At 35.8% G+C, this 22,553-nt stretch overlaps 1 protein-coding gene across 1 annotated transcript in view; it reads left to right on the top strand.

Annotated features, from left to right (window-relative positions):
• Positions 1-21,493, top strand: part of LOC128982204 (succinate--CoA ligase [ADP/GDP-forming] subunit alpha, mitochondrial-like) — a 75,621-nt gene extending 54,128 nt beyond the window's left edge. The window contains exons 4-5 of the mRNA XM_054401266.1: positions 8,028-8,132; positions 21,383-21,493. Coding sequence (XP_054257241.1) covers positions 8,028-8,132; positions 21,383-21,493 — 216 coding nt within the window. The remainder of the gene's footprint in view (positions 1-8,027; positions 8,133-21,382) is intronic.
• The last annotated feature ends 1,060 nt before the right edge of the window (positions 21,494-22,553 follow it).

The raw sequence follows: 22,553 nt of genomic DNA, 5'->3' as shown, positions 1-22,553 counted from the left end.
CATAGGTCCCATCCTACACGATAGCTGGTGGTGGGCTGATAGCTGCCCATCTATGAGATATTCTTGAAAAGTGTGAAATTAAAATTAAATTGAATCCTAGTATGTGAGTTATTTTGAGTTTTTCACTTTGTGTACCATGTTCGGTGATGATAAGTATATGAGGTTTTAAGTCCCTAATGTCTATGAGAAGTTTATCTATTTTTCGTTGTAGGCCTCTTTGTATATTTAAATGAAAGATTTGTAGTCCTTGTTCTATTGTAGTTTTGGTAATCGGTTTTTTTGTGGCTTTATGGGGTATAGGTGTGCTGGGTCTATTGCTTTAGTTAGGTCTATTGCTTGGGTTTAGTTTTTGTGAGGGGTTTGTTTGAACAGGGACGTAACTAGGCTATTCAGCACCTGGGGCAAACACCTATTTTGGCGCCCCCCCCCCCTTTCAATTGGACTGAAACTAATTCCTTACAAATCGTCTTAAAACATGTGTGGTGTGTCCATCGGTACAATACATTAATACTATTTAGATCTTAAAATACTTAACCTCAAGTTCAAAGTACTAAGGCCTAGATATAAGTGGTAAATAATTGAATACAGTACGGTAAAAAATGAAAATGAAATGAAAAATCATTTATCTACACAGGCAAAGTTAGGGCCACATGGCCCTTTCTTACACTTAACCTGTACTTTAAAATATTTTAACAAAATCAGTTTATACAACTAAACAAAACAGAAATCATAGATACAGAAACTGTAAACAAAAATCAGTAAATTTTACAAATACTTATACACACACATACACACACACTCACTCACTCACACACACATACATACGTGTCGGTGATCGCCCATGCGCGCAAGCCCCTAGGACAAACCTACCATGGCCATGCGTTCAAAATAGAGATTTTTTAGTGCTGCCACAATCCAGGAACGACTAAGGAATTTGATTTAATAGATAAAGGGAGATCGTTCCAAAGACGGCAAGCAGTTACAACAAACGCCCTGTCGTTAACTGCGGTCCTATGGTGTGGTGAGGCATACGCAAAGTTAATGATGCATGGCGTGAGTATCTAACACTTTCTTCATCTATAAACCTAAAATCATCTACAAAATATTTTGGAAAATTGTTTTAGCGAATTTCCCTATAGGGAAGTAGCTATTACCGTAGGTGGCATGGTAAGACCTAGACCCGGGACCGATATACTTTTTCATTTTGGTGTCCCTAAAGGCCAAAAACACTATTCGTTCAAATTTTTATATATGTAAATATAAATAGATATATATATAGGCCTATACGTCCGTGAACGCGATAACTTGAGTAATTTTTGTCCGATTTTGATGAAATTTGGTTTAAAGGTGTAAAGCAGGATAAACTTGAATGAGTTCGCGAACCAGCACGATTGGACCATGGGAACGGGGCTTTACGGGGGGTTTTATGGGGTAAAAATTGGTTTTTCTCACTTTTGACCCTCAAAACACAAAATTTCCCGATTTCTCTTTAGACCTTTTTAAAGAGCTTAAAAAAACAAATAATTTAGTATATAAAAGTATTTTTGTTTAATTATTAGTAACGGAGAAAATTTAAAAAATTGTAAATTTAAAATTCCCATGTTATTCTTACGGAGAATATTGTAAAATGTTGTAGTTTGCTTTTCTATGGATACATTTTGATCAAACTTGGCAAATTTATTTATTTTGTACTAAGCTATCTATATTTTACTCAAAAACACACTTTATTAGTTTCCTTGTAGCAGAAAACCTAGGTACTCGTTAAACCTAATGTTATTAAAATATATTTAACTGAAAATCAATTCAGACAAATGGAAATTCGCTTAGTCGGCAGGTTTGCTGCGGCGGGGGTATTTTAATATTGAATAGGTTAGCAAAAGAATTTTGATTTTGATTTTTGTACGGTAGTATTTTCAAAGACAAATAGTGTATTTGAAAACGAAATCATTCACGAAAATAATATTGCTACACGCAAAGAAACAGCACCGCAACCACATTTCGTATCCTGAACCACTGATTAAGAGTAGAATGAAGTATTTATATATTTATTTATAACATGAACGGCTAACGCCATTTTACAAGAGAGTTTAGTTGACATTGATTGTCAACTGACATTGAGTATGAATTGTTGTCAACTACACTAGTGCACAACATACGCAGTTAGAGGTTAAGGGTGTAGCCAACTCGGTAACGGTAACGACGACGACCTGGTCTAGACACACAGTTAATCCTCGTCTCATAGAGCACAAGGGCCTAGATTTTTTAGGATTTTTTGAGAGGATAGCAGGCTTACCTGAATGGGAAAAAGTCCAAACTGGCACAGGAAACACAAAACAAAACTTTATACTATATACAGTAGGGGTCTGCAGTGCACCGAAAAAGTCGGTACGGTACGGTACAAGCTTAATTACCGTCATCGGTTCGGTACAGCATTACACGGTACAAAAATTACTTTCAGTTTACTATCATAGTCAACGGCAGTTAATTCCGAGCACATAAAAGTCTTATCAGATGTTTGTTTACGATCTTCATAATTTATTACTAGGGTGATGATGCAATAAAAAACCCATTACCAGTCCCAAATCCATTAACATTTTATCAAGACAATAATTGTTGTATTCAAGTACTTCCAAGAACTGTTGAGTTTTATCACTTTTATTTCTTTATGACTTTCCCCAATTCTGTTTTATCATAAAAATAATAGTTTTATGATGACTGTTAAATGTTATCTCTAACTCAGTCAGTATTTTCGTGAATATTCAATTTGCCGCTGGCCATTGCCTACTGCCATAAAACTGTTTATGGCTACATATTAAACTTGTAACTAATCTACAATCTTATTTTATAAGTTAAAATATTTGTTATAGATATTTTATCTTTCTATTGAAGAAACCACAAGCAGTTGTTGTTTGCATATTTTTTTTTCATTATGCAAGCCTACTCGGTCTCAAATTATGTCATTGCAGGTTCTGTATCTTGTCTTATATTGTTAGATGGGGCCTTTGGCTTAAATGTTTTTTAGTTTCCTGTATTTTTTATTGTGTTGTTGAAGGTACTTTAGGCCTATGCAATCTAAATCTTATGAACTAGATAGTGATTTTGCTACCCTCATTGTAACCTAATCAATTTATATATAGGCCCTCCTAAATAATTAGGTCTAGGCCTGGGTCTTTTGATTCTTTGGAAGAGCTTTAAAATATACTAAGAAAATTGGATTGAGCCTGAGATAAACTAATGATTGATATGATTGATATTGTGGATGTTAAATTTGTAAATGAAAAGACAATAATCTAAAGCCGCGTTTACACTGCGGTGTAAACGCGGCTTTACTCTGTCATAATCCTTATTTTAGTTTCAGAAAAAAATTTTGCAAGAGTTGATAACTAGTTTTGAAGCTGATAAAAAAAGATGCTCTTTGCCATTACTTCATCATAACCTCCAGTTATTTCATTTTCGTCTGCTGTGAACAGCTGGCAAAACTACACTGTCTTCGTACTGAATGCTTTTATGTTTTTAAAATTTTTTAAAACAACTAGACATTGTGTTGGTTGGAAAAAAATTACCAGTTTTGTGAAATTATCTTGTCGATAAATGTTTCAAACATGTTTATTCATAAAAACTCTTATCCTATTTTTAAACCACTTTATCATGGCTTTTCTAAGTATCTCAGAGTAAAATAGGTAAAGCCTTTATCTTAACTGTGATTTTTCTTGACACAATCCTCGTAGTAGTAAAAGGTTTTGTTTTAATAATGTGTGGTACAGTAATTGTTGTTATAAAACCATGAATGTAGGATACTATCCATTTTCATAGTAGTGTCAATGTATTAAAGTTAAAAATAATGGTTTAAATACAGTTCTGAGAAGAAAACCGCAAAAATACGGGTAGCCGCGTACCGTGCCGATTTTGTACCGAGAACCGAGGTACAAAATATTGTACCGTACCGAACCGTACCGACCATAAATTTTCTGTACCGCAGACCCCTAATATACACAAAAACATTGGAATATTTCACTGTCACTGACAGCATTTTCAACTAAGGAAGAGAGAGTTTTCTAGATGTCAAAAATGGTGGCCAGTGAGTTGTTGAGTCAGTGTTGCCAATAGTATGAATTCAAAAAAACACAGTTTCAGTTTATCTTATATGCACTATATATATATATGAATAAATATGTAAGCCTGCTAGTTGGGTTGGATGTTGAAGTGGAGTGGGTTAGATGAAAGATATTTTATCTTAGGTTCAGGTTTGGGGGTTGTCTAGACTTAGTAAACCATTGGTAAGACAATTCCCATCTTCTCAGTTGTGACTGGTTACATTGAGGAGGCAGTGATTTGACTATTTTGGTTGTAAAGCAGTCATTGAAACTAGGGTTGTTGTGGCTCTGGGCATGTTGTACAACTGGTTTGTCTTTGTATCCAGTAGATACATCTTGTCTATGGCCATTCATCCTGGTTCTGAGGCTATTGGTGGATAGGCCTACATACTGTGCCTCACATTTGTTACATTGTAGTTGATAGATAATGTTCTTTGTTTCACAAGTGTTGAAGCCTCGGATGTTGTAGTTTTCTTTGGTTGTGGAACTGGAAAATGTTTGGCTGGGTTGATTTATTTCACATGTTTTACATCTCTTGTTATCACAATGATATGAACCGTTAGGGCGTGCGTTGTTTGGGTTGTTGTTGGCTGGGTCAGGAACTTTTGGGTGGACTAGTATTTTTCGGAGATTGGGTGGTTGTCTAAAAGCAATGTTTGGTGGATCTTTCAAAAAATTGATGGTGTGTTTGGAGGCCTTGAGGATTTGAGGATTTTGGGCCTGGAGGAATCCTTAAGCGTGTAAGAGTTTGAGTTCAGTCGTTTGTTAGGGTTAGCATATCCAATATTCAGTTGTTCACACTTAAATTTAAATGAGTAGTTTACTTCTGAGATTGTGTTGGAATGAAAGTCTTCTCTGTAGAGTATTCCATCCACTATCCAAATGGTAGTTGGGGATCTTTTTTTATTTGCTTCAATGGTAAGCCACAAGGGCCGCATGATGTGGTTTGCGTTTTTTGCATCCGGTAGGTTGTTTGTTCCTATGTGGATGTAGACAATTTCGGGGAGGAGTGCATCTAGGCTGTTTAGGTATCTGCTCAGGTCTCTTATATTTCCACCGGGCATTACATGGGATTGTAGTTCTTTTTGCCGGAGCATGTTTGCAGCTTCTGATATTATTGAGTCTCCGACTAAGATAATTTTTTGGCTTTTATGTGTTTCTGAGTGGTTAATATAGTTAGCCAATTTATCATCAATTTTTTAGGTATCATTGGGTTTAGATGTGTTTTCTGGGACTTTTGTATATTTTTGCATATCTCTATGGTTGTTGGGTTTTCGGGGGAATCAAGATTATTTAAATTTCCTTTTGTAAAGTCATGAACTAGTTTTTCAGTTACAGTTTTTGTAAAAACTAGTTTCTTACAGTTTTTGTTATTCCGTTTGTGAGAAACTGTCCGCATTCCATTTTCCTTAAAGTGAGAGTCAGGTACAAATTTCAGCATGTTTTCTGCATTCTCAGGTGTCCTGCATTCTTGGGTGAATAAGTTCATCCATGTTAAAATCCTTTAATTTCAATCTATACTTATTTAATACGCAAGCAGGTTTTTTGTGACAATTACTCCTCCGAATCTACTGAACCGATTGACATGTTTTTGGTGCCATTGGAAAGAGCGTAACGTGAAGTTGTGCAGGAAACTTTCTTTTTAGGGAAATAATTAGAGAGTGAGGCCCTGGGGCTCTTTAAAGCTTCGTATTTCTTCATAAGATTAACATGGGAAACAAAAATTGTTATGAAACTGCACCTGTTGTCAGAAATTAAAAGTGAGAAGAAGAACACATGTTGATTGTAATTGTAAACAGTCAAAAAGTTTACTAATTTAACAGTTTGCTACAAACATTTACTGACTTTGGTTGAAATGAAATATTTACTATTTGAATTTGGGGTGGTGTAAATATTTAAATGAAAAAAGCGAGAGAGCCTGGATAATTTGATATACTAAAAAGAAAACTGAATTAACACTGTGCTGGATTTCTTAGTAATCATTGAAAGAGCCGATTTTGCTTCAACGCTATCGGGCAATGTTATGGGACTTTTTCGTTCCTCAGCTAAACGAACTTGAAGTGGATTTAGAAAATGTCTGGTTCCAACAAGACGGCGCGACGTGCCACACGGCAAACGACACAATTGGCCTCTTGGCAGAAACATTTGGTGAACGTATCATCTCATTTAGAGGTAGTGTCAACTGGCCCCTATGGTCGTGTGATATCACGCCAACAGACTTCTTTCTGTGGGGATATGTGAAGTCTCAAGTATACACTGACAAGCCACAAACTTTAAATGGCTTGGAAGCTAACATTCGTCGAGTTATTGGCAGAATTCACAGCTGCTTGGAAAGAGTATTCGAAAATTGGACTTCTCGATTGGGCTTTCTACGCGAACGGAATGGAGCCCATATGCCAGAAATCATTTTTATACGTTAATGTCATGACACTGTAGTTCAAATAAATGCATTTTTATGTCAATGCAGGTTGTTTTTCATTTTTTTATTTAGTTTTAAAAACCGCACCAATAAAAAAATCACCCTTTATTTACAAGAAATGTTGATTATATCGATCTGTTATGTACACATTGAGTATTTCCATAATCTTTGAGTCGATTCTTTTAAAGTATCAGAAATTATGAATTTATTCGTTTAAAAATAACGCCTGAGCACTTGCTCGAATTCGAGCAACAGGTACCCTAGTTTCTTTTAATTATTTTAAGAGATATTTTTTACATTTAAGTTTTTACCTGTGGGCTAACATTTTACTCTAAGAAAGATTTATTTTAGGGGTGAGGTTCATTTGTCCGAGTTTTCAACTGTCCGAGTTTGTTAAAAATTACAAAACATTTGAAAAATCATTTGTCCGAGTTTTCAACTGTCCGAGTATGGTTTAAATAATAATAATATTTCGTTAAATCAACTGTCCGAGTTTTTAAATTATTTAAAAAAATATCAAAATATCATTTGTCCGAGTTTTCAACTGTCCGAGTAGGGGCAACATCAAAATGTGACAATGCGCGCCGAGACTAGCGTGTCTAAAGCGCCTGTTCAGAAGTCGATGTGAACCCCTTCTGTGAAGGAGTACGGCATTGTGCGAGAGCCCCTCACGTCGACTTAAGAAAAATTATATTATTTTTATTATAAGACTAATTTTACAATTTTTAATTATAAAATTAAACTCTCATCACCAAACACAACCAACCAAACTTGCTGATAATATAATAATGGCGGGGGTATTTTATACTATCAGCAAGTTTGGTTGGTTGTGTTAGGTGATGAGAGTTTAATTTTATAATTAATAATTTAAAATTAGTCTTATATAAAAATAAAATAATTTTTCTTAATTCGACGTGAGGGGCTCTCGCGGCTCGCACAATGCCTGACTCCTTCACAGAAGGGGTTCACATCGTCTTCTGAACAGGTGCTTTAGACACGCTAGTCTCGGCACACAGGGTCACATTTTGATGTTGCCCCTACTCGGACAGTTGAAAACTCAAACAAATGATATTTTGATATTTTTTAAATAATTTAAAAACTCTGACAAATGAAAACTCGGACAGTTGATTTATCTAATTATTATTAGTTATTTATCAAAACTCGGACAGTTGAAAACTCGGACAAATGATTTTTCAAATATTTTATAATATTTTCAAATATTTTATAATATTTTCAAATATTTTGTAATTTTTAACAAACTCGGACAGTTGAAAACTCGGACAAATGATGTGATCCCTATTTTAGCACCTCTTTATAGGTTCAGTTTAAGGTAAAAGACTTCTTCAGAAAAAGCTTCTTAAACTGAACGCAAGTTAAATTTATGAAACAGTAGTCTGAAGTTTTTTTTTACCACAAGTATACAGCATGATTCTATTAAACTAGAATTACATCTGAAATTACCTTGACATCTTAAAGCAAAAACATTATTTACCTGTTGTTTCTGTTATTTGCAGTGCAAGATAGGAATTATGCCTGGCCACATTCACCAGAAGGGCAGGATTGGCATTGTGTCTCGATCTGGCACTCTAACTTATGAGGCTGTCCATCAAACTACTCAGGTACGGAAACAAACACAGTGTGGTTGGGTATTTAGAGATTCCAGCCAGCTAGCATTGGATGAGATTTTAAAGATATGTTGAAGGTTTTTGGGGGGGATGATTGCCGTACATACGTTTTAATAATAATTTATAAAATACCTTAATAGATATTTCACTATAAGTTTGCCAAAAGACTGTTTACTGATACATAAACAGTCATACTGTATGTTTAATCTATATATTTAATACACTAGGCATATTTTTGTCATAATTGTTTTGGAGCGGTGGTGCAACCGATCACCATGTCTAAGGTGTCGTTAGAAATGTCTTAGCATGTAGTTTTGCCATCAAACAAAAAACTTTGGAATTCCATCAGGGCTCTGCCCCAGTGGCCTTCAAAGTTCCCATGTTATTCTTAGGGAGAAAATGTTTGTTTACATTTGAACACTTTGAAATTGACACTAATTTTTAAAACAGCTGGTTATACTAAAATTGGAGACATGGTTGTGCTACAAGGATTTATTAGATTAGTTGAAAAGATTGATGTTTCACTGTTTTAAACCAGTTTTTATTTGCACAAAAAAACCAAATAAACGGAAATCAGTCGGAAATCGGAAAAGAATCGGAAAACAAGAGGGGATACATTAGAGCTGGTACAAATGCAAATGCGCTGGGAGCAGAGTGTAGAATAAAGGTAAACGTTCGGATATGATATATAAATATATCGAACTTCAAAAGGAGGCTGGAAAAGATTGGGAGGTGGGTCATTATTGAACGCAGTTTGTCATAGGACATGGAAATTTTAAGGTGAATTTGCGGAGATTTAACCTGGTGGAAGAGGAAGTATGCAGATGCAGAGAAATAGTGACCACGAGTCAGGTTTGATGAATTGTCCACTTCAGGAAGCAAATAGGAAAGAACAGGAAGAGGTCTTGGATAGGAAAGGTCTATAGATGAGAAAATATAACTTGTTAAGAGACAAGGAAACAATTGTGACCTAAAGGAAAGTACCACAGAAATATGAAGAAAAGGGGATACATACAGGCTTTTAAAATTAAAAAAGAAAAAACAAAAACAAAGAAAGGAAAGGAATGAAAGTTTACCCAAGAAGGGGAGAGGAAAGGTTATAGTGAATCCCAATGTTCCCTATCACTCAGGGTGGTAAGGGGTCGTGCTGTTAGTATTTTAGACGCATAATTTAGGGGAGGGGTTTGAACACATAGTTTGTGTGGACGAGGATTAAACTGGCCAAAGCCTGAGAAGAAGGGAGATTTTCTCGGCCTGGCAAATAATTTGATTGTCGATTAATCTGGAATGGCTCTTTAAGGCATCCTCGTCGCTAAATTGGAATGTCCGTAGTTTAAGAATGAAAATGGAAGTAAATAAATACACATTTTACAGTAATGAATTGCCGCGGCCGATACGGGCGGGACTAACACGGAGATGGTTACATAACGGGAGCTGCTGGAAGGCTGTGAGGAAAAGCCGGGAAAATAGGAGCGTGGTCAGGCTGTGTTGTGATTGGTCGGTTGAGGGTGGCGTGATGATCGGACCACGGCAAAGGTTTATTCACTCAAACACTGCCATCATGATACATACATTGACAATAGTTATACACAGCAAGGTGTACTATATGAAATACACTACATTTCCTCCCCCTTAACTTTGATGACTATCAAATCATATATAAAATTGATAAAACGGTTTTGAATTAGAACATAAATATAACACGATAATTATCAGCAAAATACTCATCACGCATTGTAAAAGAACACAACAATAATCACACACATAATATAAAATCAATAAAATACTACTGAACCGTTATGATATCTGAAATTCAACTCAAACCAAAATTTATACCATAATAACAATAATAATCAATTGTAACACACAAATAAAGGAATATAAAATCTGTAAAAACAATGAATAAACACAGCATACATAAATACATCATAACTCAAAACAATATCCAGAACATTTGGTTTAGTACATATCTTACAAGTTAAGTTTCTCGGTTGGTTTACGTTCCCGAATAGGGTAACGTCGATCTACTACTGTTTGTTTTGGACTATCAGCTGTTACTATACTAGGTGGAATAGGAATGTCTGCTATGACAGCAGACTTCCGCCTAGTAGCGCTCGCGCGGTGTGGTGTATTTTGTTTTGGACCACGCGATTGTTGTGGCGGTGTGCCTGGAACAGCTGATGCCTCCACTACTACTACTAGCCGTTGCTCACTTGACAGACCTGGTGGCAACAATGGTACAGACGCTTCTCTGTCAATACTAAAAGTGGGTGGTATACTGTTTACCCCTATTATTTGGTCAATATGACGCTTCCATATCACATCATTTTTCAACCTAACCAAATAAGACACTGCACTTAATTTTCTAACTACTACACCTTCTATCCACTTACTTCTACCCCTATAGTCACGAACAATTACTGGCTGACCCTCAAACAACACTCGGGTCTTACTTCCGCCATAATTCTGAATCTGTTTACTCTGTCGGTCATGTACAAACTGTGGTAGGTTTGGCCTGATCAAATCTAACCTACACCTTAATGGTCTATTAAACATCAATTTTGCAGGGGTTTCGTTGGTGGTTAAGTGCACAGAATTTCTATAAGCTAACAAAAACTTACACAAAGATAAATCTACACTGTTGTTACTCATAATAGCTAGCTTAATTCTTTTCTTGACATTTTTGACAGAGTTTTCGGCTAGACCATTTGTAGCTGGGTGAAATGGTGGTATCAATGTGTGTGTGATTCCATTAGATTTCAAAAAATCTTTAAATTCAAAAGAAGTAAACGGTGGTCTGTTATCAGAAACTATTTGGTGGGGAAGACCAAATCTCGCAAATAGTGGTCTGAGCTTAGCAATAGTTTGTTTGGCTGCCGTAGAGCTCACTTCTTCTACTTCCAACCACTTACTGTGAGCGTCTACTATGATGAGATACAATTTACCATTAATAGGGCCCAAGAAATCAACATGTAGGCGTTCCCATACGTTTTTGGGGTGTTCCCACACATGTAAGTTACACTTAGCTGGGCTCTGACGTACCATCAGACAGAGTGAACAGCTGTTAGCTAGATTTTCTATATCCGCATCTAGACCAGGCCACCAAAAGTACGATCGGGCCATGGCTTTCATCTTAACAATTCCGAGATGCCCACAATGAAATTCTGACAAAAGCAACTTCCGTAAATTTTGAGGTACCACTATTCTATGCCCCCACACAATAATACCGTTCTCAACAGCTAATTCACTTTGTCGCTAGTAGTAGGGTTTTAGATTCTCGTCAGTACTTGGTGCGTAGTTTGGCCAGCCATATAAAACATAACCTAAAACTTTGTTTAACACAACGTCCCTTTTTGTCTCTTCTCTTACATTATTAAAATTAACAGGAATGTCATTTTCTTGTATGTATTGCAAATACGTACCAACATAATTTACATCGTCTGACTCAAAAGGAAAATCTCTTATATTTAAGGGCAATCTAGATAGGCAGTCGGCGTTGGCATTCGCCTCTGACCTCACGTACTTTATGTCAAAATCATAATTAGTTAGGAAGAGCGCGTAGCGCTGAAGTCTGCTGGCTGCGTACGCAGGCAACCCTTTCTTAGGTCCGAAAATGGACAACAAAGGCTTATGGTCTGTAATTAAGACGAATTTCCTACCATACAAATATTGGTTAAATTTTTTAACCCCATACACAATACCTAGTGCTTCCTTATCTATGACACTATAGCCTACCTCAGCTTTTGACAATGTACAAATCGGTTTCTCTGAACCGTCTTTCTGTCTCTGACTTAGTAGACACCCTAAACCATAACTAGAGCTATCAGTAGCTAGGCTTACAGGTAAGTTAGGATCGTAATGTGCTAATATTGGTGCTGACACCAATTTACTTTTGATTAGCTTAAATGCTTGATCACAGGTGGCTGTCCACTCAAAAACACTGTCTTTTCTTAGCAAATTATACAAAGGGGCTGCGATAGTTGATAAGTGAGGTACGTACTTGCCATAGTAATTTACCATGCCTAAAAATGCTTTTAGCTGTGATAAGTCAGTTGGTAAAGGAGCTTTCTCTATAGCACCAATCTTAGACGGTGAGGTGCTTAGACCTTCCGCACTCAAAACATACCCTAAATATTCAATCGATTTACGAAAGAACTCACACTTTTTCTTGCTTACTGTCAAACCATTACCTTTAAGTTTACTACACACTTCAATTAACCTCTCTTTATGTACCTCATTGTTCTCACCCGTAATCAAAATATCATCCAGGAAACAAACTACTCCTGGAATACCCGCAAGAATGGTTTCCATTATCTTTTGAAAAATACCTGGTGCTGACGCCACACCATAGGGAACTCTATTGAAAGCCGAAACGAGTCTTATCTCAATTTATGTCTGTCTGTTTGTCTATTCTGTGCCAAAATGTCATTTTGCGCGGCCTAATCCTAGAAAACTAAAGTTCCGATCAAGGTTCTAATAATTTTTCCGTATTTACTGGACTGATGAGAGTGTCTTTGGCTATAAAAACATGGCCTCGCTTCTTTGAAAACAAAATAACGAACCATCAAAAACCCAATTTGGTTCGAATTTTGTCAAATTTTCTCCCAATGTTTACTATTACATTTTATGAAATAACGATCAGCTGTTTGGATTAGTTCTCACTTCTAGCTGTCACTAATATGTTTACATTAAAAGCTGCTTACAAATACCGCAACCATTTCCACACCGGCCTCCAACCACACCATAATTTGGTTGACAACCGTCTGTTTGGTTGACACAATCTTTGCCTTCTAAAATGAATATGAGTCTTTAAAAACATTTAGCACAAAAATAAATAAACATTTTCTATACAATAAATAAAATAATAATAAAACACAATTAGGGTACTCAATAGATGTTGTTTACTCTATAAGGTTGTTTATTGTATATCGACTTCAGTCGACAAATAATGTTAATTTTTTGTTGATATCAGACGACCCTAGTTGTTATAAAATGTATATATATAGATTTTTAAAATCGTACTGGAGCTGTATGATTTTGACTCTAACGACTAAATCGGTGATCCAAATTTTGACGAATAATAATCATTATTTTACAAAACCTTTTATATAACTGAATGGATTATATATTTCTGCCCCTGTTGTTAATTATGGTTGGTATATACTTAGAGGTAAAAGAATAACATTTAATTAAACATATACGGAGCAATGTTTTTATTTTTGAAAGTATTTTAACTCCATTAAATCTCCAACACAACACAATTTTACAAGCTACGTTCTATGTTGGGACAAGAGTTTTATATTTATTGTATTTTTTGCCCCAAGCACGAGGCCCCCTTCAACTCGATCGACGCGGCGCAGCCGTACGTTGAACGGCTTCATTGAAGCTGAAACTGGTCCGTCACAGCCTAGCAGCTATGCTCGTGTAAACCAGGCTTAAACACGGGGCCCAGTGCAACTCTGAGGAAAAGTCCCTTAGAGTCAAGAATTTTGTTCCTAGTAATGCCTTAAAGGTGCACCTAACAATAACCTTAAATATAGGATAACGACAATTAGGCTGTTAAAAAAAAAGGCCATTCGGTAAGTGTCTGAATTTATTTTTGAAGTTATTAATAAAAACCTATAAAAAAAACCTTATAAAAAAAGTATTGTGCAAGGGCCTTGGGGGCACGGGGCCCCGGGTGCTGGCCCTGTCCGCCCATAGGTAAGTTTGGCCCTGAATTAAGCCCATTGCTTCTACTAAAAATTGGCTAACATCCTCATTCATCGTTTGTAGGAATCTTCATCTTGTATGTGTTCGTCATAGGCTAATAACAATAATTAAATTATTTTAAAACATTATTTTAAATAAATTATTTAAAAAATACCCCCGCCGCAGAAAACCTGCCGACTAAGCGAATTTCCATTTGTCTGAATTGATTTTCAATTAAATATATTAAAATAGCATTAGGTTTAACGAGTATCTAGGTTTGCTGCTACAAGAAAACTAATAAAGTGTGTTTTTAGTAAAATAATGATAGCTTAGTATAAAATAAATAAATTTGATAAAGTTTGATCAAAATATATCCATAAACAAGCAAACTACAACATTTTACAATATTCTCCATAAGAATAACATGGGAATTTTTAATTTACAATTTTTTTATTTTCTCCGTTACCAATAACCGAACAAAAATTTTTTTATACACTAAATTATTTGTTTTTTTAAGCTCTTTAAATAGGTCTAAAGGGAAATTGGGAAATTTTGTGTTTTGAGGGTCAAAAGTGAGAAAAACCAATTTTTACCCCATAAAACCCCCTGTTAAGCCCCGTTCCAATGGTCTGATCATGCTGGTTTGCAAAATCATTCAAGTTTATCCCGCTTTACACCTTAAGACCAAATTTCATCAAAATCGGACAAAAATTACTCAAGTTTATCGCGTTCACGGACGTATATATATATATTACTAGCTGTAACCCGCCCCGTTTAACTTCTTAATTTTCAAGATGATCTCGTTCGCATGGCTCAATCACGTCCTGGTTGAAGTTCGTTCGCTACGCTCACTCACCTTTAGGTTGGAGCTCGTTCGCTACGCTCGCTCACCTTTAGGTTGGAGCTCGTTCGCTGCGCTCACTTGTTTCAGGTTAGCTCGTTCGCTACGTTCACTTGTCTTCAGGTTAGCTCGTTCACTACGCTAACTCGCCTCCAGGTTGAAGTTCGTTCGCTATGCTCACTCACCTTTTGGTTGCAAATTAGCTGTTGTCATAAATGTAAAAGAAATAATAGTGCTGCACCCTGTTGGTAATCCTTGTAACTTTAATGCTATTGAACATCATAGAACAGAACCAACTTGTTTAATTGAAACAGCTGTTAAGATTCATTAGTTCCATTTCTCATAAGGTTAACATGGGAAACTCCAGAGCCACTGGGGCGGAGCCGATTGGACGGATCACGAAATTGATGGTGTATAAACCTATTCCATGAAATTCTACACGTATGTACCAAGTTTCGTGGCAATCGGTTCAGTGGTGTCTGAGTTTATCACTGCCAAATATATATATATATATACAAACATCCTCTTTTATACTTATAGATTTTCTTGCATGTTTAAAAAATAAAATAATTACTTAAAGGGTACTTTGTTAAATATGTTTTTGATTTATATATATATATATATATATATATATATATATATATATATACATATATAAAAATTTGAACAAATGGTGTTTTTGGCCTCTGGGGACATCAAAATGAAAAAGTAAATCGGTCCCGGGTCTAGGTCTTACCGTGCCACCTACGGTAAAAGCTACTTCCCTATAGGGAAATTCGCTAAAACAGCTGACAAGCAATGCACCTACGAGCCGCAGAAGCCGCACGCCTCTAGGTGCATTTCGTTACATGGGAGCTTTTAGACTTTGCGGCACACCGCAGCGGCACTGTCAAATGCTGCTAACTAGTGATGGGCAGATTCCAAAATTTCTCGATTCCGATTCCGATTCCGATTCTTAAATTTAAGATTCGGATCTCGATTCCGGACTCGATTCCGATTCCAAATTCAATTATGTTTTATGAATGTGTTTAGAATTGTGAAATCAGTACAAGCTTACCAAGCATGTTATCTATATGTAGAATTTAGAATGTCACACATTCAATACACATTTACAAGGTTATTGTAAAATACTAGCCATAGAATATTATAAAATAACTTTTATATGTACTATAAAAAATCATTCATTATCATTATAAAAAATCAGCCCCTATCCAATTCTTGATTTTTAATTTATATACAAACTAACCTAACCTTATATAAACTTCTAGGAGTAGGCCTAGTTGAAACAAACTAGTTTCCTTCTAGACATGATTTTTGTTTGTCCAAATAAGTTAAACCTAACAATAATACAAACTAACAATCACGATAACTAAAAACAAGGCAAGCTCAATACGTTTTACTTTTGGGGTTAAAGTTGATCTTACAAATTGAAAAGTTACTATTTCACAACAATACGATTTGTTGATGCCGAAAGCCCACGGGGCAAAGCCCTAGGTGAATATCGAAGCGGTAATAGTTCTATATGTATCCTCGGAGCTGTAGCTTCATTTGTGTGCAATTTGAGCATAGTCGGATCAGTAGTTTTTGAGATTAGCTCATACAAACATACACACAGACACCCCCTCTTCTTTATAATAGTATAGAATATAGAATATAGAATAGAATATAGAATAGAATAGATAGATAGATAAACCTATTTCAACATACAATATCAATTTTAGGAAATTCCTAGTATGGTTAGAATTATATTGGCATCCGTGAAGTTTGTGTAATGTTTTTTTAAAAACACTATGGGATATATTTAACTTCACTTATTATTTATTTAATATGTTTCTACTTCTTGAAATTCTCAGTTAACTGGGAGGCGGAGCAAACAGTTTGTTCTAAAATGAACTTGGAAATTCTAAACAATTTTTTTTCTGTTGGTTTACTTAAAGTCTATAATGTTCTACTATGAATGCAAATCTATAATATAGTATTAATTTCCAGTCCCACCCTCAAAAACTATGAGATTTTATAGTTTAATTTTTATAACGTATCAACACATTATTTTTAATTGGTCACCAAACTGATTCTTGAATTTTTGAATTAGTAGTTGCAAGAGTACGCAAAACTGCAGAGAGTCCTTGAAAATGCTTTTGCAATGATATAGTTTTAAATTATAAAAGAAACCCTTCACAAAATTGTATTAACAGGACCAGAGGACCAAAATGCACATGGTATTTCATTTGTAGGAGGCAAAAAATTCAAATCATATTAATTTATGATTGCCAATAGATTTTGGGTTTCCTTAAAAACAATTATATAGAACTGTCTGCAAATGTCGATAAAACTAATTTTATAAGAAATGGTAGATTCTTCTGTTGCTCTGTAGGCGACTATTTTGGTCACACAAGGAAGTCCAAACTTATATCTTAGTTTGAACAACGTCATCTTGATTTTACATTGTACAAAATACATAATCGACACATAGGCTTACTAAAAAAAGTAGTAAAGACAGTGACTTGTGATGAACCGCGCAGGCATCTTAACTCTTAGACTGACGTTTTCCAAACGAATATAGAAGTTAGATCCACATTCTTCATTTTAGACTTGAAATAAGTTTGTTTGTGGGTAAGAGCGAATGAGTAAGCATGAACAATAATTAATCCCCTTTACCCTTCTCCCCGACACGCCACCATACCACGGCATCTTACTAGCAGAGCTCAAGGTCATTGACGTATTTGTAATGAACTAAATTTAGACTTCCACCTCCCCAATGTCACCCAATGTCACCAACCCAAGGCCCTAGGTTGGTATGTAACAATTAATGACGGTTGAACAATGACCTTTAAAATATGCTTTTAATTTGTTTTCTAGCGTTTACCGTATCTTACAAAAAGTTAGTTTACATAATTAATACTTAACAAAAACTTTTTGGGCGAAAGAAAAATTCTCAAAAGCTACAAATTGATTTATAATATATGTATCTATATCGTATTAAAGGTTTGGCGTTTGGTTTACAATGTCTTTTCAAAGTCAAAAGATGGTTTCTGAAACTCTTTATACAACTATTCTTTATAAATTAAAAAAAAATATGATCCAAGAAATTGAGCTCTTTAGCCACAAAATCCACCGTTTTTTAACTAACCTGACAAAAAAATTAAAACAGTAGCAGCCGACGAACTTTTTTATGTCATATTTTAAAACTCATTTAAAAGTACAGACTTTATTTCAAGATTTAAAATAGAAAATAGAAACTTTTCAACTGCTTGTATGTTAGTTAGATAGGCGTGCTCCATCTATTGGTCTTATGTGATTGTTGATTTAAACTAACGGAATTCTGATGAAAATTTGAACATGAATTATTAGCAGTTTTGCAGGGATGATAAACAATAGTTTTTTTTTTATTTGAATTGCTTGTCAGTTGGCAACAAATCTTAGAGATTTGTATACATTTTTTAGGACAAAATTGAATTGGCAGATATCATGGTGAAGAAGCGTACTAGAAAAAGTTACTGTCGCCTCATCCAATTTTTACAACAGTCAGCTGTTGACATGCTAGGCGAGCAACCGCGACAGTGAGGACGGGGAACAGCTTATTTCATGTTCCTAGTTGGCAAATTGTCTGCTAGCTACTAACGTACACATGCATAAGCCATCAGCGGTAGCACCAGTAGCCTCATATAAACACTTGTGTTAAGGTTTAAATACAGTAGTCAATGCTATTACTGAATTTGATACTATACATTTTGTTACTAATATACGAAATGGAGAAAAACGTTACCTTAAAAATACAAAATTTCCCAATTTATATCCAGACCTTTTTAAATAGCTTAAAAAACAAATAATTTTGCATATCAAAGTGTTTTTGTACGGTTATTGGTAACAGGACAAATTCAAAAATTGTAAATTTAAAATTCCCATGTTATTCTTATAAAGAATATTGTAAAATGTTGTAGTTTGCTTGTTTATGGATATATTTTGATCAAACTTGGCAAATTTATTTTTACACTTACAAAACTATTTGGATCATGAACGGTACTCTAGTTTTCTCAAGGTAGGACGCGTGAATTGGAATTTTGGCGTTACAGACACAATGACAGAAACAATCAAACAAACGTACAGATATTGACATAAGACTCGTTTCGGCTTTCTTATTATATAACACGTAGAAATAACCAAACACTTCATGAATCTACGCAATGTACAGACAAAACAGTAAAGACTTTATAATGTTATAATTAACTATAGTGTTTCTGACCGTGCTTCGCAACGGGGTGAGAATCTTTGGGTCTCTAAATCCACCGTAAAAAATAGTATATTTCGTACCTAGGGCCGAAAGCGAGGTTTTGCCGACTCGAGATCGGGTTTTAAGTTCGAGACGAATTTGAGAACGTGAAACGATCGAGAGCTGCAAACCCATTTTGGCTCGTGGTACGAACGCTATTTTTTACCCAAGTATGTTTTGCAATATAACGTCCCTCTTATTTAGGTGAAATATTTTGAGGAATCAGCAAAATCAAAAATAACAATAAATAGTTGTCTAGGCAACTGTGACAAAAAAAAACAAGTCTATTGCAATGCCATGAATACAGCTTGTGCATTTAATATACATTAATCTTTTAAGTAAATAAGCGAACAAGTGATTTTGCGGCCCTAGGGATGTAAACGCCTGCTCGGCCCCCATATGAAGATGACAGCTGGCATGGTCAGAAAAACATAACTTTCAGCCACCCATTAACGTATGTAAAACAACTAAAACATCATAGTGTGGTGAAAAATTCGTTACACATACTTTTACATTACCATGAATTAGTTATATGCATACAGAAAAAACGGAGTCACTCTTATTGCGTATTTTAAGGTAAATTTCTTGTTTATTCCCATGAAACTGATAATTTACCCAGCACATTAAGACCTTCAATCCAAGTATCTAAGTTCGTAAACCACGCATGTAATGTGACGATAAAATATCAACGACATAGGATGTAGTTTTATGTAATCCTCACGACATTTCATTTGGTCCATTGACTTTAAATCCAATAATTGTCAAAATTATTGGAGCTTGGAAAAAACTGCATGTAAAAAATCGTTACACTAATAAAAGACGACGTGAGGAGCGCGGGCAATGAGCTACAGCGGCTAGGGCATAGCCACATGAATACAGAACGGAATGAAGGAACTAGAACGGAGAACTGGCAACAGCGCATGCGAGAAGTAAGGGGGGGCGAACACACCGCTCAAGCGCTACAACGCATTAGTGGCATCCTGTCCACACACTGTTGATATATACCGATTTGTGGCAAGGTGCCACAATTAAAAACTGGAATGTTAGATGTTAAAATGGAGTGTTCATTAAAAATATCGATGCACACATGTTTCTACCACCTTCCTTCATCCACTGGTGGCCGCAGTTTGAAAGATGCCACAATTAGGTGTTTACGAGTATGCGGTAAAACCCCGTAGGTGTGGGTATGTGTGTGTGTGTGTTGGGGAATAATACATTGTGAGGTCCGATGTATGGATACACACCAACAACGTGAGCTCCGTTTTCAATATGAGCTCCGACCCCCCGGAGCTCGGATTGAGAAAGCCTCTGATTCGTTGTCCTGATGACTTCAGCATCATGGAAATACCCGAAATAACTCGAAATAGGTCGGACCTCACTTTATTGCTTTTTACCAAAGTGTGCGAGTGCAAGAGCTTCCTAAAATCGACACCACGTCGCGCTACGATCGCGTTTACACTCCTCGATGCACACCAACATGGTTCCATACAGTCAATGTGAGTTCCGCCATTGTTCTGACTTCCGCTCCGCATTTAGTTGTTTTCAGTGCGTTATTCTCGAATTGCTAGTGCCAGAACGCGATCCAGACTATCCATCAATGTCGTGTTTATACGCACGGAGGAGGGGGGAGGTAGCTTCGTCGTCAGCATAACATTGTTGTAGTTTGTTGCGTTCTCCAGTTGTGTTTACCGCTGGAAATAAAATAGACTGTAAATGAAGATAAGGATAAATGACATAAACCAAAGCCTTCTTTGAGGGTAGAGTAATGATTTCCCCGAGCAAAGCTCAGTACCCTGGTACTTAGTTATTATTCTAGTTGCTCTACCAATTCTCCGAATCAGTAATCGATAGTCAGCCATCTTGAAACAGCTGTTCCGTCGTCTGTTCTTTAAAATGCTAAATTGTCTACTTCATTTGATCTATGATTGTATCCACAACTAACTGTTTACATTTCATTTCCGTATTAAGTTTTTTTTTTTTTCGGGACGTGATTTTTATTTCCTTCCCGATTTTGGGGTAAAAAAAACTAGGTTAAATATTATTGCAGATAGCAATAATATTGAAAAAAAGCATCGTACTAAAAACAATAGGTTAAATATTATTGCAGATAGCAATAATAATGAAAAAAAGCATCGTACTAAAAACAATTTTGTATAGAAATTAAACAAGTAACAAGATCTGTTGTTTACTAAACAAATTTAATTTTTGGTTCAATTAACTATGAAACATCAATCTAATTATAAACCACCACATGCTAACCTTAAATAGAGACGTGAATACGACACGAATACAACTACATAAAAAACTTGAGTCTGAGACATGGTTACTTGTAAAAAAGCAATGGAGTATAGCAGGCCCAATCCTAAATATTTTAACACGTGCCTATCACAATGTCATTATTTTTGCATGACTTTAATCCTCAATTGAGACATCATTGTGAAGATCACCCGTGATGACGGAGCCATCGTGACCATGTTCGTGGCGCTATATTCAGTTGTCCAGGTGTTTCAGCAGTCAACACTCGCAATCACGGCGCCTGATCCACAACCATAGATCTCTATACAGGGTGTTTTTTTAAAAACTTGCATCTTTATTTATGTAAAAACCGCAATAGATAGAAATATGCAGTTTGCGGGAATCATCTATTGACGTAGGGGGACCAATTGTTTTGAATTCAACGTTACATTCACATTCCCCCCTTTCCCCCCCTGCCCCCAACTTAATTTTTTTAAATAGCAAGGTACCCCTTGTGACATATCAAATAAAAGAGCATGAAAAAAGAAAATGTTTGATGAAAAAAAAATTAAAATCGGTTCATAAATTTGTGAGATATTCCCCCCTCACCCCCCCGGAACTTAATTTTTTTTTAATAGCAAAGTACCCCTTGTGACATATTAAATGAAAGAGCATGAAAATAGAAAAATTTTGGCGAAATTTATTTTTCATTTGATATGTCACAAGGGCGGGTACCTTGCTATTAAAAAACGAGTTATGGGTAGGGGAAAAGGGGGGTGATTATCTCACAAATTCATGAGCCGATTTTAAATTTTTTTTCACCAAAAATTTTCTTTTTTCATGCTCTTTCATTTGATATGTCACAAGGGGTACTTTGCTATTTAAAAAAAATCAAGTTCCGGGGGGGTGAGGGGGGGAATATCTCACAAATTTATGAACCGATTTTCAATTTTTTTTCATCAAACATTTTCTTTTTTTATGCTCTTTTATTTGATATGTCACAAGGGGTACCTTGCTATTTAAAAAAATTAAGTTGGGGGCAGGGGGGGAAAGGGGGGGAATGTGAATGTAACGTTGAATTCAAAACAATTGGTCCCCCTACGTCAATAGATGATTCCCGCAAACTGCATATTTCTATCTATTGCGGTTTTTACATAAATAAAGATGCAAGTTTTTAAAAAAACACCCTGTATAATACAACAACTCTGTATTATATAGAGATCTATGTCCTTAACACACCCCACGCGTCAACATCGTCAACATGTCCCCAATGACCTATACAGTTCATTGAATGTCCCGCGGTCAAAGCACCATCGCTTGTGAGCACGGTGCCATTATCAACATTTCCCGCGTTCACGACACCATCGCCAACATGTCC

This window comes from Macrosteles quadrilineatus, unplaced genomic scaffold (genome assembly GCF_028750875.1).
Source record: "Macrosteles quadrilineatus isolate MER2022 unplaced genomic scaffold, UCM_ALF_1.0 Scaffold_188__1_contigs__length_204418, whole genome shotgun sequence".
Classification (NCBI taxonomy): Eukaryota; Metazoa; Arthropoda; class Insecta; order Hemiptera; family Cicadellidae; genus Macrosteles; species Macrosteles quadrilineatus.
The sequence above is the reverse complement of the archived record's forward strand: the minus strand, read 5'-3'. Positions and strand labels throughout refer to the sequence as shown.